At 39.5% G+C, this 19457-nt stretch overlaps 1 protein-coding gene across 1 annotated transcript in view; it reads left to right on the top strand.

Annotated features, from left to right (window-relative positions):
* The window catches only part of PIK3C2G (phosphatidylinositol-4-phosphate 3-kinase catalytic subunit type 2 gamma), a 215197-nt gene that overhangs the window by 145917 nt on the left and 49823 nt on the right, over positions 1-19457 (top strand). Inside the window, exons 26-28 of the mRNA XM_065683405.1 lie at positions 4998-5154; positions 10513-10622; positions 19171-19363. Coding sequence (XP_065539477.1) covers positions 4998-5154; positions 10513-10622; positions 19171-19363 — 460 coding nt within the window. The remainder of the gene's footprint in view (positions 1-4997; positions 5155-10512; positions 10623-19170; positions 19364-19457) is intronic.

Here is a 19457-nt window from a genome sequence, read left to right on the forward strand (position 1 = left end):
GCCTCAGTAAACGTTTCCATCACCCCAGACCAAGTTTGTTTTTGCATGATGATCTTTTTAGTTGCTGAGGTTTCCTTTATTTCCTCCCTCTCATGACATATCATCCAAACATCCTTAATCTCCAGAGGAACTGCAAAACACATTCCCATGAAAATCTTAAATCTCTAGAGCAGTACACAATAAGAAAACATAAAACCACCATAAAACTAGCCTTGCTTCTCACTGAATCACTTCAGTAAACTCTTTTGTCACAGCCATCGTAAAGTATAAGTCTTTAAGGTCCAGGACTGCAATCAGACTCTGCCATAAACAGGGATACTGCCTTTTTGACTGATTTCTGTTATAAAAGCAAAAGGGTCATTAATCTCATCTAGGGCTTTGGTGGGGGAAAAAAAACAAAACAAAAAAACAACAAAACCAAAAAAAAAAAACCAACCAAAAGAGTGAGTGAGCAGTGATAAGGTAGCTTTAATGATTTCGGGAGGGTTATTGACTGTACATTTTTGGTCTATCTATCTCGAGCCACACCAGTTCTCTCAATGAAGTTTTTTTTTGTTTTCGTAGAAATTATGGTACCTAACTTTCCCACTATACAGTAGACGTCATTCGAGAATTTTGCATTTCTTTAGCACATCATAAAAAAAAAAAAAAGAAGCGGCTTTTCTACAGAGATACAGTAGAAAGCTTTTACTTGAAAATACTTCATAATACTAGTTTTTTTGTTTAATTAACACCAGTCATTTCATTAATTTTATGGAGGCAGAAAGCTGTAATAGACGCAGATTTTTAGGCCAAGGGGCTGTTTGTCCCATTGGCTGTAATACCAATACAAATTGGTCTTTGAACAGCCTACGAGTATAAAGTACTACAGAGCTTAGCTATGATCTTGAAGGTACGTTTTAATTTCATGTTTATATCTTTTAGATAACTTCACGTGAGCAAGCTATTTAATAGATGTATGTTCAAGTGAATGATGTCTTTCATAGTTATCATCAGGCCTTTGGGCACATTGCATATCTTCTGAATAAATGCCATCATATAATATGATCTTAGCTATATTCTACAGAAGGCTGTCAGTTAGAGATGTACTAGTTTAAATATAGAAATACAGGCTGTGCACCAGGGTATGGTTCATTTCCATGTGTGTGTGTGATAAATTAGAATCCTCATGCATCACCGGGGCATGCATTGCTTTTTTTCTCATGGAGGCTAAAACATCCTCTGTTTGCTGAAGCAAAATTTCCTGTTCAGCATGGACGGTGGCTTGACTTGGCTGTTTGTAATTTTGCTGGAGTAATTTTTAGACTATCTTCTTCTATGTTTTTACATTATTCCCTTCTATGTTTTTATATTCTGAAAGAGTTTGTGAAAGCAGCAAGGAACATTTTGCATGTATATGCAGGCATTCAGTCCTGTCACTTGGGTTTTCAGAATCCTTTATGGTACTTTTCAGTGAGTAAGCATCTCCTCCCTCTGAAACTCTGTTTTTTAATATTATCATGAGAAATGACTGTGTTGTTTCTTCTAGTGGGTGTTGTCTCCTATACTACATTGGTTTTGTATGCATTTTTAATTTCAATTGCAAAATGTTCCCCTCATGAGCAGCTGACTTAGACATATGCAGGAATGGAGCTTCAGCATCTGACTGGTTGCAGAGATTACCTTGCAGGAGGGGCTCTGATACCACAAGACCTTGAGCAAAACCAGGGAAAGTAAACTTCTACATCATATTTTGCAGGTTAATAAGGAAGGAAATTTAAGAACCTTGTAAAACTGCATAAAATTATCTTACAAATAAAATTAATCTGCAAGTAATATAAATATCAGTTATACATTGAAATGGATGCTTTAGCAACAACAGTAAAGGAACTGACTAGCACTGCAGTTATTGCATTATGTGGAAATTGGCTCACAGCCCAAACCAACAATGTTAACACCGTATTTCTTCCCATAAAGAAATTTGTGATTGCAGTATCTGTTTTCAGCTCAAGTGGCTTAATGCAGGAGGTTTGGACTAGCAGAAAGGGCTGTGTTTTTCTAGTCTAATTGTCTCTCTTGATGCAGTTGGACATCAGAAACCAAATATGAATTTTTAACAAAATGCCTAATATGGAACCTTTACAACAATAGTGTTGACTTGGAATATTTTAGCCCCAAAACATAATGCAAGTGAGAAACACATCTGGGGTTTGTTTATTCTCAAGATGATAAAATGCTTTCAAATCAGGATTTAGTTTGAACTTCTGTCCGCTGCTTAGTGAAAATGTTATCATTGCTGATTTTCACTCTCCCTTTCTTATTTTCTTCAACAAATTGACTTCCATGACCCTAATTGTATTAATTTATTTAATACTGAGTATCTATTTTAAATACCACTGCTAAACAAAATATAAGCTCACAAATGAATGAATGAATGAAGATTCTGGGGAAATCTTGCTCTTTGAAATCAGTAATAGATAAGTTTTTTATTCTCTTAGAGCTACAGCATAAAACTACACAATTACTATGTAACATACTATAACATAACTGTCACACTATGAACTCACGCAGAAAAACGTGGAAGGAAAGAACTACTATTGTGGAACTACTATAACTTCATCATTCCTAGTTCTACCTATCTGAAATCATGTAATATAACTTGTTGTCCACGAGGACCCTCAGGTCCTGCTCTGCAGAACTCCTTTCTAGCAAGTCAGCCCTCAGCCTGTGTTGAAACGTGGTATTATTCCTGTCTAGATCCTTCTGAATGACAGCACAGCACTCTAGGGTATCAGCCACTTCCTTAGGAGGCATTCTATCCCTTCATCCATGTCACTGATGAGCAAATTGAACAATATTGGAAACCAGTATGGACCCCTGAGGGACACACGTTCAGCATGCACTTCCTGAGCTTGCCTATGAGGATGCCATAACACACAAGATAATCAGGGGGCTAGATAATCAGACAAGCTAGAAAAGTTGGGGCTGTTCAGCCTGGAGAAGAGAAGGCTACGTGGAGACCTCATAGTAGCCTTCCAGTATCTGAAGGGGGCCTACAAGGATGCTGGAGAGGGACTCTTCATTAGGGACTGTAGTGATAGGAGAAGAGGTAATGGGTTCAAACTTAACAGGGTAAATTCATGTTAGATCTAAGGAAGATCTTTACTGAGGGCTGCAAGGCACTGGAACAGGTTGCCCAAAGAAGTGGTGCGTGCTCCATCCCTGGCAGTGTTCAAGGCCAGGTTGGACAGAGCTTTGGGCCACATGGTCTGGTGTGAGGTGACCCTGCCCATGGCAGGGGGGTTGGAAACTAAATGATATTAAGGCCCTTTCCGTCCCAAACCATTCTGATTTTATGACAGTGTCAAAAGCCTTGCTGACATCCAGGTAAACAGTATCCACCACTCTCCCCTTGTCTATCCAGCCAGTTGTCCCATTGTAGACAGCAATCAGTTTGGTAAAGAGTGATTTCTCTTTAGTGAATCCATGATGACTACTTCTGATATCTTTCTTGTCTTCCATATACTTGGAGATGGCCTCCAAGGTGAGCCATTCCATCACCTTTCCAAGGACTGAGGTGGGACTGACTGGCCTGTAGTTCCCAGGGTCTTCTTCTGTGGCTGACTCCCATGGTATTCTTCCAAAAAGGTCCCTGAAGAGGCCAGAATTATCTGTCATGAAGTCCGTGGTTGCAATCTTATTGCCCTGCTTCCTCCTTGAATGATAGTGAGCTCCATGATTTCATGGTCATTGTGTCCCAAGCTACCCCCAACTATCAAATCAGCAGCCATTCCTTCCTTGTTCCTTAGTATAAAGTCCAGCAGCACATCTTTCCTCATTGGCTCATTGGTTTCAAAGTTAGTTTCAGTGTGAACCAGGAAGATTTTCCAAACATAAGAATGTGAAGGGCAACTGAACATTTCTTGTAATTAAGACTTCCAGCTGCAGCCTTGAATCTCACAGCACCTTGACTTTCTTTCTGTATTACAAGGCAGGTGTTTTTATGGAAAATGAGGAAAACTCCTAGGAAAACTTCTCTGTCTCATTTCTGAATGAATCAGTAAGCGGAGTAAGCAGAGTAGGTTCAGACTAAGCCCATGTTTGAGGTGTTAGCAAGAAAGAGAGATCTTAAAATTTGTTTCTATATTCAGGCTTCCTAAGAATATTTCGTTTATTCAAGTTCATTTAGAATTAAGGGTTAACATGCAGTGTTTATTTCCTTGGAATATAGCCCTCTAATCTGTTTACATGCTTCTCTATACACAGTTGTGATGAGTAAATCACTGCAGTAGTTTTGTCTGTGAGGATGCAGTATATCAGGCCTTTCTGAAGCTATCAAATGATAGGATTGTTAGCAGAAGCCTGGCTAATCAGTTTTCTTCCGCAATAGCATGCCATAACCACAAACCATACTAGTGATAAGAAAAAAAGGCAAGACATTCTGTCAGATTCTACACCTCATTTACTGTAGAAAGAATACAGTAACTGCACAAAAAACAATGTATTTTAAGTTTATTCTGTTAATATATGGGTCAGAAATATTCCTTCAGTGCATATAATGATAGCATCATATGTTGTATTTTTTTCTGTCTGGACTGTAGAGTTGTAGGATTTTTTCTTAAATTCACTTCTTGCCTAGTAGGGAGTTGATATTTATATCACATCCTCTTTGAGAACTTGTTTCTAGATTTATTTTCAGGCTGAAGTCGAGAAATTAACACAATGAGAGTTTAAAAAGAAAAGCAAAGAAGAGCCAGAAGAAAATATGTAAGCTCCAAACTTATTCAGTTGTGGTATTTCTCACTAGGAAGCTCTTGCTGTGAAACCTGTCTCTGCCCCAATTAGTCAGTGACACCAGGCACAGCAATAGAGCTGTCCACACTGAGGAAGGGAGAGATGAAATAATGAGGAAGGTAATACTGGAAAAAGAAATGCGAAGAATGAGCTACAAACATTAGCTGTCTTGCATGATTAGCTATTTTTGGTGAAATTTCTCATGTAATTGTTCTTTTTTCCAGGGACCGAGCTCCCTTCATCTTCACATCAGAGATGGAGTATTTCATCACAGAAGGTGGAAAAAACCCACAGCGTTTTCAAGAGTTTGTGGAGCTTTGTTGTCGAGCTTATAATATAGTCAGGAAACACAGCCAGTTACTCTTAAACCTGTTGGAGATGGTAAGAAGCTTGAGGATGAAACCAAAAATCAATTTCCTCTTGTGTCCTCTTCCCTTTTACCACTTCTCTGCTGCCTCCAGTAACACTGTGGTTTAAAGAGGTATCAACTACACTGCTGGAAATGTTAGTGCTGATACTTCTTGTGCAAAGAAACTATCCGATTTCAGTACTAATTTCTGAGAAAAGAAAAGCTAAGCTGCTTGGGAGGTTTTTTCGATTTATTAATGCCCGATTCTCACAAAGCAGTAGAAAACTGCAAAAGAAGCTGGGTAAAAGTTTCACATTCAGGAATTTCACTCAGCCCTTTTTCTACATCTTCAAGAACCATTTACCAATCCTGTTCATGGTTACAGCAAGACAAAGTAAACTAAATATTTCGCAGAGTGGGTGATACGACAGTACCTAGCAGCATTGCAGCTAACAATTACACCATTAGAATAGTTTTTCTGCACATTTCCATGGTCCCTTCTTAGGATGGCAAACACAGGAAAGAAAGATCACTACATATATTGACAAAGGTTTAAAAATCCTTTTGTATAGGATTTCCAGATCTCTAGAAGTTTTTGTCTCTTGAGTATTCCTATGAATTCACATTCTGTGGCAGATTCCATAACTGCTTTATGCCTCTGTTAATTTGTTTGTTCATGAGTAGAATGAAAATATTAAATTAGCTAATATTTGCTTGTCCTGGTTTAAACACAGTCAGCCACACAGTTTCTACTCCTCCTGCTACCCCTTTCTTCCCTTCCCCCCACACTCCTGGAGGGATGGGGAGGAGAATCGAAATATTGTAACTCCCACAGGTTGAGATAAGAACAGTCCAGTTACTGAGGTATAACACAAATCACTACTGCTACCACCAATGATAATAATGATAAGGAAAATAACAATGGAAGAGAACATGATACCAATCACCAAAATGAGCCCAGCTGAGAAGAGAGTGCCCTTCCTGGTCCCTCCCAGTTACATCCCAGGCATGACGTGCTGTGGTGTGGAATACCTCTTTGGTCACTTTGGGTCAGGTGTCCTGTCTCTGCTTCTTCCCAGCTTTCCCTCCTCCCTGGCAGAGCATGAAGCTCAGAAAGTCCTTGGTCAGACTAAACATTCGTAACCAAAAACATCAGTGTTACCAGCTCTGTTCCCAGGCTGAAAGTCAAAAACACAGCGCTGCACCAGCCACTAAGAAGGAGAAAAAACTGACTGCTACTGCTGAACCCAGGACATTGTTAAGTTGCTTGGCTAAGATACTATTACAGAAGGCTGCGTGGGGGCCTAATAGCAGCCTTCCAGTACCTGAAGGGGGCCTATAGGGATGCTGCGGAGGGACTCTTCATCAGGGACTGTAGTGACAGGATGAGGGGGAACAGGTTAAACAGGGGAAGTTTAAACTGGATATAAGGAGGAAATTCTTTCCTGTTAGGGTGGTGAGGCACTGGAATCAGTTGCCCAGGGAGGTTGTGAGTGCTCCATCCCTGGTGGTGTTCAAGGCCAGGTTGGATGAAGCCTTATGTGGGATGGTTTAGTGTGAGGTGTCCCTGTCCATGGCAGGGGGGTTGGAACTGGATGATCTTGAGGTCCTTTCCAACCCTAACTATTCTATGATTCTATGATTCTAATCCAAAACTTATGTCCAGGGCCCAATGCGAAGCCTAGGTGACTAGCCTGTGCATGAAAAAGTCAACACAACCTTAAAAACAGAATCCATGCTAAGAGTGGGGTACAGCAAAGAAGTTGCTCTGTGAATACTACTTTTTCATTTCCAACTTCTACAATGGGGAGAATTTGCTCATCTTCTTTTTTCTGTCTTGTCCATGGATTCTCATACAGTGACACAGTTAGTGATTTCCCAATATGAAGCAGGAAGGATTGCCCCAGATCTCTTAACCCTGCTTCTAAGTAATCACAGAAGATGCAGCAAAACTGCACTCCCATAATAAAGCATAGCTTTGCACTGAAAGCAGTGCAGAGTGCAGTTGCATGAGGTACTGTCAAAGTTAAATAGCCTCTGGAATACTCAGGAGCACCCCTACTTTCTCATCTACAGCAGTAATCCCTGCATTTCTGAAGAGGCTGCCTAAAACTGCAAGCTTCAAATATAGCTACATCTTCTGCCCACCTTCTTGTCCCCAGTGCAGTCTCTTTTTTGCAAGCAGCACAGATAATGATGTTAGATTACTCTGGGATAATAGAGAGAGATTGTTAGGAAAATGTTCCCAGCAGGAGCACTGAAATAACTAGCTATCACTGCCTGACTATAACTCAGGTTTGTTTATATTCAGGACATGCTGCATCTTCCTCTGTTTCTGCTGATCTTTAAGGAGAGGTAATAGTGCTGAGCTAAAACTCATATAGATAGGTTTTAGTATTTGTCAATTGGCTGCAGTTCGGTCAATTGTATTGCATTTCATAATTGAAAAATAACTGGCAGTGTACTCACACCCCATCAATGAGCACTTCATATCAAGGGAAATTAAACAAACAAGAGGGGTTTGCCTTAGTTTTGCCAGAGTTTGGAAGGATGAGTCTGGCTCCACACTTGAAATGCAGTGTGGGTCAGAAAGTGTAAGTATCAAAATGTTTTAGTTCCGTGGCTCATTTCTAGAAAAGTAAATAGAGTGTGAAAAAATAGTACTTTAAATTTATTTCCATGCAGAATATCAGATATCATCATGAAGGGAACTAACCACTGCTTATTTGTAACAATGACAGCCTAAGGTTTCCTCTTACTGTCTGCATCTTTCCTTCCTCCTCTCACATTCTGTTTTCTGAGATGCTGTTTACAAAGCATGATTAAAAAATCTAAGCAATAAGGCTATTTCCAAAAATGAGTAGTAAACTGTGCCCTGGATGGTTGGTAACTGTTAGTGCTTTCTAGCAAACCATGATTATTAACATTTTGGGGGTTTTGACCCAGTTTGGGAGTTAATGCTTTTTCTTGGTGGTGAGCAGCATGTTTCTAGAGCTGTACTGACATTTGCTGCTGGGAATAAGAAATAATCCATTAAGTTTTCATCATTTTTGAAAACAGAACCATCTGTGGAACACCCAAGAGTCTGCTGGCAGAGTTCAGCTACATATAAATACCTGTAGTTCATCAGCTTTGCTCTCTTTGAAGACTTGATGTGAACTGTTATAAAGAGGGTGATTGGAGGACACAAACACATTTTAACTAATTTAAAGAAATGCAGAATGCATTATTGTTACAGGTAGAAAACTATTAAAAGGGGCTTGGAGGTGACACTAGACAGCAAGTAGTTGATCCACTTGCCTCTGTTGTGACAAGAAATAGGTTCACCTAATAGTATAGAACACAACACAGTACCTAGACAGAGCACATCTAAGAGTCAAGAATCCTGTGTCCCCTGTGAAAAGACATGCAAGACTTTTCACCCTTCTAAATTAAGAAATGCCCTTTGGGAAAAGAGGATCTGGAAACACATGTTTTGGAGGTCTAACACGTGGAAAGTACATGCCACTGCTATTAATTTTTCATAGGATGATGGGCTGGGTGTCACACACCATCTCTGAATCCAGGCCCAAGGAGGGTATAGGCAGCTTCACTCAGTGAGTCAGAAAGTCTGGGATAACCAAATGTGGTAGGTCAATACATGTGTGGCCAAATGAGGGGAGCAATGCCAAGCACTTAAACTTAGGCATCTAGTGACATTTCAGTTGCCTTAGGAGACCTGTAGTTGTTTTCAGAACAGTTGTTTCATGTCTTCTCTAATTAGCATCTAGTATCACTAGCCACAGTGTTCAGAAACCTCCTCCATCAGGGAACTGGAAACATGAACCATATGCTATATGGAATAAAAGGGATGAAGCAGTATAATAAGCCCCTAGGACCCCCTTGCAGACAGCAAAGCGCTGTGCAAGTATTGCCCAGCCAAAGACTCCTTGTTTTTTGCTTTGGCAAATAGTTTTCTACCTTCTACAATGCAGAGAACCTAAACCCCATACTATACCTTGTTTTTCAGTTTCACTACAGATCATTTAGATAATGTTCATATCTGGTATTGTTCTCTTTCCTAACACAAGGCAAGAAGCTTAATTTGCCTGTGCAATGACTCTTTTATTTTTTTTATTTTTTTTTAAGGGACAGGAGCTGTTATCTTTTAAAAATGGGTTGAGGGCATTTAGATAGATGGCATTCTTAAGTGCTGAATGCTATTATCCTTGCTCTCACCTGCTTTCTGCCTCTCTGCTCCTTGCTAGCCAGACCTCTGTGGGACAGCAATCTGTCCAATGGTGATGTAGATTTGGAATGATATGAAGCAGGATTTTTCTCATAATGCCAGGAAGAAAATATACAAAATTTTGAAACTTGACTTAAAAATATTGAGAAGGTTTGAAGGCATAAATAAAATATCCCTACCCCTTCCCGCATCTCTTTTCCCCTCATTCTATTTATCTCTCAACCAAACCTTAAAATAAAAGCAGTGCTTTCTTCTTTCTTTGCTGTTACTTGCAAAACTCGGTGGGTCTTTCTGTCTGAGCTAGACATAAATATCAATGAAGAAGGCACAGCAGTGACTGCAAATTCAGATAAATTTCCTTCTGAGGAATGTGGAGTGATTTTTTTCTCCATTATGACATTTTAAAACGCCTGAAGAGAGCTGTATGGGAAATTGGATGCAGTCAGTTGTCTACCCTGCTTGTGTTGTACTTGTTCCCTACTTTGCAAGGGAAATATTTGTGTTATTTGTCTTTCAAACCTAACTTGACCAACTAACTAGGCTAGCACCATCTGTCATTGATGGAGAATGATACCCTTTCCAGAGGGCAGTTCTCAGTGTCCACATTAAGGCTTCTGCTAAGAATCAACATCTCAAAGATCTTTTCTCCTCCACTAACTGTAAAGGGAGTGAATCTATGATCCCTATGCAGAAGTCCAGAGCAGTGATGGTGGAATCAGTAGTTACAAATGAGAAGGTGATGTTGCGCTAAATTGGATTAGGAGTATGGTAACACTGTGAGCATAACAAGAATGTTCTACTATTGTTAAGGTTGCTGAATTTGGTTGCCTTCCCTTTATCACCATTAGAAGGCTATGAAGGAAGCTTAGCAATGCACACATTGAGATTATGAAATCCAAAGAGATAATAGCTAAAACGGACTGGTAATTTTAACCCATGCCTCAGTACTGGGACCTCAGTGTGAAGGTTTATAATGCAATATACTCACCTTAGTATTGAAGGCATCGCTTTTGCAACAGAACCACTTTTCAAGACAGCAAAACTTTGTGTTTTACAAGAAGACCTTTTGGTGTAAAACTTTTATTTCTGAAATGAGTTAGCCTCATGTCATTTAAATTTCTTTTCAGTAGGCCAGTGGCTAATGATATTTCTTTCCTTTAAGATGCTGCATGCAGGACTGCCCGAGCTAAACAGCATTCAGGATCTGAAGTATGTGTATGATAACCTCCGTCCTCAGGACTCAGACCTCCAGGCAACAAGTTACTTTACAAGGTAAAACCAGGAACCTTATGTCTTTCAGGCATGAAGCATTAAAAACCAAAACAAAACCAAACCAATCAAACAAACAAAAAAAACCCCACAGCAGTTTTTCTATTATGTTCAAAGGTCCTAATCAGTGAAATTACACAAAAGGATAATTGGTCGTCATATGTTTTCTTTTGAAAAGTCCATTTCTTATGCACATTATAACCAATCTCCTCAAATTTCTGGAAGAAACAGTTGTGCATTTGAGGTGCATTTGTAACAAGTCACTTATTTAGCACCTAGAGATTTATTTGGCTTTTATGTTAGAACCACCCTGACTTGTATCTTGTCAATTTCCCTCTCTGCTTTTAAAGCAGCAGCTACATGCAACAGGATTTGGATTGCGTAAAAGGGTTCATCTTGCTAGTGGTCTGAGTGAAGACCTGGAATCCCTGCCTGTTAGTCACTTTTCTGTTCTTCTTTTGACCTGTGTTACCTCAGGCAAGTTACTTTTCCTGTTAGCCATAGTTTCTTCAACTGCAAAATGGTACTGATTCTTCCTTTAAAGCACTAAACAGACCTCGTGTGAATATAGTTATGTTCAAAGCTTGATCTGTGTAGGATAATGAAACTTTTCACTTGTTTGTGATAATAACTGTGGATTATTGATGAGAAGCTGCAGAGGATGTGTATAAAATCAGTTTCAGGCCAGGCCATGCATTGCATATAATTTCAACTGTTGTTGTGATTATGCTCCAGATGGAGCCAGTGGAGACTGTCTGGATTTGGGAACTCACTTTTCCATTCTAAACACAGTACAAGAAAAAAAAAACTCCTTATCAGAGCCTGTCCTGTGCAGCACTGTCATTTCCCAAGGACAGTCTATGAATTCATGCATCCTGGACACACAAGCAAAGCAAGCCAGACTCTTCTGACCTTCAGTTCTGGTGCAAGTGCAGGGCACATACCCAGTTCACAGCACTGGACTTTGAGTGAAGGGCTCCTTTCAAATTCAGAGCCCTAAAGGAGACTGCTATAAGGCAGCACTGTTCTTTGTACATGCAAACTGCCCTGAGGCAAGAGCAATCCCCCTACACTTCAATGCAGCCAAAGGGCACATTGCAATGAATAAATGAGATGAAAGCTTGAACAACAGCTGAGCTGTTGAAAGCTTGAACTGGCAGCTGAGCCAGTCTACTTATTATTACAGAGGCCTATATGAAGATTTTGGGTGATCTGAATTGTGTTATTTGCATGTTTCCTTTTTGTGTATTAGAATCAGGAGCTAACGCAGCAAGTTCAGAGAAGGCTGGAACAGAGGCCTAGAGAGTTTAAGGAAGACTCTTTGAAGACAAAGAGGAATTTCTCAAACAAAACTGTTGTTCAATTACTTTACACACAGCAGAGCAAGAAGTTCCTTCTCTTTTAACACTTGTTTCTTCATATGCTTTCACTTTTGCCCCTTAGCAAGATTGTTTTATTTTAAAAATTAATTACAGCTTCACATTTACTGTCGACTCCTACCTTATCCTTTCCTTTAAAATTTTACATATTCCCAAATGACAGACTTATATTTCCACTTCAAACAGGAAACATGCAGTTTCTAATTAAATTGTAAAAGTCTTGATTCTGTCAAACAGTTTAGATGGTTGTATCTGTCTCTCATGGGTAAAAAACCCTATTCATTTAATTAGTGAAGAAAGACTAGGATATACATAACAGACAGGGAAATGTGAGTCTTGAGAGTAAAAATTGCATTAGTGTCATGCAAAGCTCAGAGCTAGTGCCCAGTGCTATTCCGGAGGTGGAAAGGATCGTATGTATTTCAGTTGGGTAGGACTAAGGTTATAGATAGGGTTAATATCACTGCAGTCTTGCTTAGCTGGAAGACTAATGATGAAGGCTGGATTCAGGACAGAGCTCTAGCTCCATGATCTTTCTGCTAATTGGACAAGGTGGCTGTGGTGTTTTGAAGGTTAGGATGAAGGAAGTGAGAGACATGAAAATTTGGAGTGGGAATTTGCCTGCAGTCTTTCTCAGCCGAAGCTTGTGGAATAACACCTGGCATTAAGGAGATGTTACTCAGTGCTGTTTTGGAGGTAGGAAGAGTCGGTGTGCTTTGTTGGCCAGTAGAGGTTCATATTAAGGTTAGGAAATCCTGTTCAGCCCAGATTGACTATAGGTAGAACTCAGAGGCCAGTATATCTTTCTTCCCATTAGATATCTTACTAGGGTTGGTGTTAAAGAATTGAAGGTCTTTAGAGTGGAAATGCCATTCAAGTCCTGCTTACTGACAAAGCTAGTATCATAATGAAGATCTGTACAGTGCTGTGGGCTCTGTTGTTATTTGAAACTGTATTTTCTGCTAAAATTATTTTTGTGAACTCCAGAGCTATTGTTCCAATTTCCTTTGGAAAGCTGAAGTATAGATTTGTTATTGTCCACAGAGATTATTACATCACGTAGAAAAGTCAGATATTGCTAAGGTTCATATTTTATTCTTTAATAGTCATACTGTATGTTTGTATTGTGTATGCTAATTTGCAAGATGAAAGTCTCTTATCATTAGCTCATAAATTTCCATGGATCTCTTTTCTCTTTGGGCCTTTTTTTTTTTTCCTAATGTCTATTCATGTTTGAACATAATTTATGTTAATTCACTGCATCTATTAACTAACATTTCTACATGTTTGAACATAGGTAGGACATCAGGCTTCATGTTTAGTAGTATTTTAACTTCTGGAAAGTGTATCCAGGTGCTTTTCAAAATAAAATTGTAAAATATACAATCTAAATATATATAATATAAATACAATAATTCCTGCCAGTACCTAAAGAGGGCCTACAAAGAAGCTGGCAAGGGACTTTTTGTAAGAGCAAGTAGTGATAGATGATAGGACAAGGGAGAATGGCTTTAAACTGAAAAAGGGTAGATTTAGGTTAGATATTAGGAAGTTCTTTACTGTGAGGGTGATGAGACACTGGTACAGGCTGCCCAGAGAAGCTATGGCTGCCCCATCTTTGGCAGTGTTCAAGGCCAGGTTGAATGGGGCTTCAAGCAACCAGGCCTAGTGGAAGGTGTCCCTGCCCATGGCAGGGGGTTGGAACTAAGTGGTCTTTAAGTTCTTCTCCAATCCAAACCATTCTTTGATTCTATGATAAAGACTTTGGGAAGGCCTGATAGCCAGATCCATGAAGAACTTATCCCTCTGTAAAAGCATTTTCTGACCTGCACCCAGAAATGTTGAGATTTTTGTAAGCTTTACATATATCATCTTTATTCCCATCCTTTAGAGAAAAATATTCTGTACCTCCTTGTTATACAAGATGTCCGGGTGAGAAAAAATCCAGTTACGCACTTCTCATGATCACTCAGTAGCTTGGTCACTCTGTAGCTTATTCCTGTATCTACTTTTCAAGCTGTCTTTAGAATGCCAAGGAGATTGAAACTTCTGGTTATTAGCATAACTCCAGTAGCTCCCAAATCCTTTGCAATTTGTAGCTCCTTTTTCTCCATAATTCCAAAACCACTTTATTGTTTTTAAAATGTTCTGGACAAGGAGTGTGGCCATTGGAATGTTAAACACTGCCAACAGAAAGTTATTTCTTGTGCTAAGCACAAGGTAGTTATTGTAATCTTTCAGATTCAATCATGCACTATATCTGCTATAAACCCCAATCTTCTGCTAGTGGAAATACAAGAACAGTATTTCTCTGTGTTTCTGTAGGAATAGGTTGCCTTTAACAATTGTCTGAGTTTGGTTTAAGCAATAATACTGACATTGCCTCTACTGTTGTTTAAAAGTAACATGAAATTATGACCAAGATCACAAATATTCCTGGCAAAACACTGTTAATTTGTTCTTTGCCATCACCTTTTCAGCCAACAGAATAATGCTAATGGAGTTCGAACTGTAACGTACTGGCCCCTTTCAGTGTCGTAGAGTGTTCTGTGTTTTGCCAAATTCCTTTTACTCTCATTCTTGATTTAAGGCATGTTCAACAATCTGTGGTCGCATTTGTGTACTGTGTTCTTCTCACATAGGGTCAGTTCACTGTTATGAGCTGACAAGCAGCAGTGTTAAGCCTCACAGCTTACAGCCTTCTGGAAGGTCGTACCCTCAGATCGTAGATAAACAATGCACCAATTGAGAGTTAAACAAGAGTTTCTGTGTTTGCTTGTCAGTTCTGTGCACCTAGTGCCAAATGAAACATTGTTGTCTCTCCAGCATCTGCCCTGAACTCAGTTTGATCCTTGAAACTCAGTTTGATCCTTTCCCCTCCCTCCTTCCCTCTTCCCCTGACAGCACAGTTTCACCAGAAACTGGAAACCTGTCTTACCTCTGGATATAAATTTCCTCTTTGTTTTCTGCAGATGTCTGCAAATGTCAGCATGGTGTGTCATGCTGGCTGACATTTTGAATGTGCCTGTAAAGGGATGTATGTTTAGAATTACTTTTAAGGGATTAAAGTTAGTCTAATGCAATGAATAGTGCTGATTTCAGTTGATTGCAGTATGCAGTCTAACCCACTCATAGAAACCTGTGAATAAGAGATGATACACAGTTGATCTGACAATTACTAGAGAACCATTGCATATTAGGATGTGTCCCTGCCCATGGCAGGAGAGTGGGAACTAGAGGATCTTAAGGCCCTTCCCAACCCTAACCATTCTAAGACTCTATGATCTTCAGCAGCCTGATTGAGGGGAGTGCTGTGTGGGTTAGCTGCTGCTTTTACCTATTTATTAACAGAACTGTTTGGTAGGTACCTAGCATTGGCCAGGTCAGGCATATCCGCAATGCAAATCACAAATGCCTGCAGTTGCAAAACTGGACAATTCACAGCAACTCCTTTCAAAGCATGATGCTACTCTCAAACTGATCAGCCAATATCTGTTTCTCAGGTGGCTGCAGACACTCCAGCAAGAAATCTCTGGAACAGCTGAAACACCATTGAAAGCTAGTGACTTCTGAAAGGGCATAGGCAAAACTACAGTACTAAAATTTCTTTCAGTCACATTCAAGTAATTTATAAAGTGTTTCAAAGAAATAGAAGGCAGGCATCCTCCTTGAATTTATGTTGTTTGATGCGTTCATACTGTTGTATGAATCCCATATGCCACCAGCTCAGGCGAAAGGAATGTCTTCTGTCCTGGGAGAGGCACATGGGAGCACTGGTAGGGAAACTGGACTGGAAGATGCGCTGCAGGAGAATGCCTGATGTACTCAGCCCTTGGGATCAGAGTATTAGTCTGATGCCATCAAGAACAATAAAGAAAATGATTCTGAAGTTTGGGGTGAATATTTATTCTTACATATATACCAAAACTAAGATGTGGATAACTAGTCAATAATAATGACTATATGTGTTTTTAAAAGGCTATGGGGAGAGGCTGGTGTGTCCAAAAAGATCTAAGCAGCAGCCCTCTGGATACCTGTCCCATAAGAATGTCTAAGTCCTAAAAATCAAGGCACCAACTATCACTAGTCATTCTTGAAACTGCTAGCCAATCCTTTAATACATCTCTGTTTACACAAGCAGCCAGCCAGTCTGTGCGTGTTTTACCTGATGCTGTAATTTGGCAGTCCTGTAGAAAGACTGTGAGGCAAATCTGAAATTCAAAGTCACTTCAGCAGGTAGAAAGTGGAAAGTCATTACTTTTCAATAATCCGCATATTTAACTCACTGTTCTGAGAAACAGGTCAGGAACCAATCTACGTGGTAAACAGATACTGCCATGTGAAAAAAAACCCACCACTTTTTCTGCCTGAAAACTGTGTTAGCAATGTTATTGTTCACAATCAATGTTACTTTAGTTAATGGCAGTTTTCTGTCCTTCTGATTTAGCTGCGCTTTTGATGCCCTTTGTACAGCTCACTTTAGTTTTTCCATCTCCCACCGTTAAGCTCTAATTCTCTAAGCAGCTTGGGCTAGCAGGCTCTAAAATAAATGAAAAACTGGGATGGTAAAGGCCTAGGGAGCAAGAGCATCTCAGCAACAAATACCCATGACCTTACCAACTTCTTCTCCTATAGCTAAACTTAATGCAGCTGTAGAGAAAAGGTGTATGGGGATCTTAAAGAGTTCAAGGAGAAAGTTCCACCACTGATGTGTAGGATGAACTTTAAAAATGCTAACAGAAAGGTTAATCAGGTACCACAATGTGATAAACTGAGTCAGTGAACTAATCCATGCCAAAAATGAACTGCAAAACTAAAAAAGAAAAGACACGTGCAGTTGATGTACCCCACTGTTTGACATGTAGTTAGCAACCAGCTTTTTGGAGGCTGTTGGAAAGAGGGTTTCCTTAAGCCAGTTTGCCTTGAAGGTAAGTGCAGAGAACCATAATAGAGTTGTTCTACCTCGCTGTTAAGACATGCTCTGAGATGTCATCAGAATAGCAGAGGCCTTTTCAATTCTTTGTTGATAACATGACGTAAGGATTGCTGAGTGTTTTCTATTCTAAGATAGAGGACAACATACAGAGAAAACTGAATAACAAGAGAGGGAGAAAACGACATATACTTCTGTTTTTATTTTATTTTAAATGTAATTATTAAATTCACTCACAGGGAAAATCTGCAACAATGACAAGAAAAGCCTCTGTTTAGGTTTAAAGTATGCCATTAGCAACCTGGGTGTTAAAAGTATTTTAGAAGCTTAATGGACCCATGGAAAAAATAGTGGTATTCTGATATCAGCTGCTCTGCACAGTGATGATGTCTGAATTAATACTAGTTTATAAGCTGAGGCCTGCTTTAGGCAAATTAGAATGCACTGTATTTAGCTACAAAGTTAACATGCCTTTTATACTAATTTTGCAAATTCCCTAGGTGCTTTGCTATAATGCAGCCCAGTTGCAGATTCTATAGCCTAAATCATGTCTTGGTGACTTAGGAAGTGTTTAAACTAAGCATGAAATTAAATACATAGGAGAAAGTTCACCACAAATCCAACCTAATTATTCAGCACTAAATTGACTCTGTACTAATATTTTGAAATGAGATTTGTTTTCTTGTTTTCCATTTGAGTGTCAATTTGTGTCATTTATTAAATAGTCTCTGTGTTTGTGTTTCTGGAGAATGTAATTAATAATTAAGATAATTAACGGAATCAATTCAAAGATACCTTTCCTCCTGTTACGTTAAGAAAAACACATGCATCTTTCCTCAGTTTGGTACGCCTATTTGGTGTATGATAAATTCACACAGTATTTTGAATGAGATCTCAAGTGGGGGGAGAGGAGGGAGGCAGGCTGGGGACCTGTCTGCAGGTAGGATGTTCTTTTAGGTGCAGTTGCGTCTATGAAGCTACAGACTTTAGCCAGAACGTCAGAGATCATGAAAATTAGGCTAATGTGATGAATGGAGTTGATTTCAATTGATTACAGTAAGCAATCCCACCCACTCACAGAAAACCATGAATAAGAATTTAAATTGAATTTGAGATAAGAATTTAGTTTAAATGACAGGTGAGTCATTTTGAACAGGGCTTTGAACAGTCATTTTGAACAGTCAGCTCTGAACAGGGGATGATGAAGGTGGCTAAGGGTATTGTCAGCCTTGCAAGCTGGTTAGATACAGTCCAAAACTGGAAGATAAAAAAGAAAAACAAAAACCTGTAGCAAGTTGGTAAAGGTTTCCTGCCGTATGGCCTGAAACTAGTGGGCTGTTGTTCTTTAACATCAGAAACTATCCAGAATATCTTCTGAGAGCTGTAGAAATAAGCAGGGAAACAGAAAAAAGTTAGCATCACAGTTAAACAGATCTTAACCAGCAACTGAATTCAGGAGGGCAAGTGTTTTCTAATGAGTGCTACATCTTACTCTTCAAAGACCAGTGATTGTCTTCCAGTGCTATTTCTTGAGTTCACTTTGATGTTAAAACACATCTGCAGTACATATCTACATGTATATCTAGTTATTTTTTTATCTATTGTGTCTTTTCTGATGAAGGATTTTAAAACTCCAGGAAATGAGAAGTGTGTTCTGGCACCCCTTTCACAGGGGTGAGATGAGGGATAGATAGGGGGAGAATATTCCTCTCTACTGCTTTTTTCATCATAAGCAGCTCCACAGGGATAGAGCATTTAAGAACTGGGCAGAGGATTTAGCAACACATCATGCACAGCTAAATCAGAAATTGGATGCAAGAGCCTTGCGCAAGCACGTGTAAGTCCATGTGAGGTTAGTGCTAGAGAACTCTCTCCTACCTGTCAAAGTGAACACACGTTGTTGTCCTGGAACTTGTCAAAACACATATGGAAATGTTCTGTCTGCATCTGTTGTCCGAAAGAAGGCTGACGGTACCCAGCTCATGAGGAATAACTACCCCAACATAAGCCATGAGATAGGCTATGGCAAGAGAACTCCTTTAAGCAGTAGAGTTCAAAAGCTAGATATGCTGTATTGCTGCCAATACCAATGACTGGCGTGTACAGGGGTACATGTTTGTGCAATGTAGGTTTCAAAATTTAGGGGTTTTTTTGGTTCTCACATCCCAGGAAACTGAAGATCAAGGAATGAAAACAAAATATCCATAAATAATACCTCTTTTGTTTGTTTGTCCTTCAGGAAAATAAAGGAAAGTTTGGAGTGCTTTCCTGTTAAACTCAATAACTTGATCCACACGCTTGTACAGATGTCAGTGACAGGCTCTGCAAAGCCTCCAGCTCCAGAGACTGTCCCCCAAGAGTGGATGATGTTGAATGCAGAGAAGTCAATCGCAAGAGCCACCATTTTGGGGTTCAACAAAAAGTCTGACCCTGTATGTATCATGTTTTTTGCTTGCCCTCATTTGCCTTGGTCTTTAATGACTCTTCTGTGAGCTTATGTACTCCCCTTCCTCCTTTATAGAAGAT

The sequence above is a fragment of the Lathamus discolor genome, chromosome 1 (assembly GCF_037157495.1).
Source record: "Lathamus discolor isolate bLatDis1 chromosome 1, bLatDis1.hap1, whole genome shotgun sequence".
Lineage (NCBI taxonomy): Eukaryota > Metazoa > Chordata > Aves > Psittaciformes > Psittacidae > Lathamus > Lathamus discolor.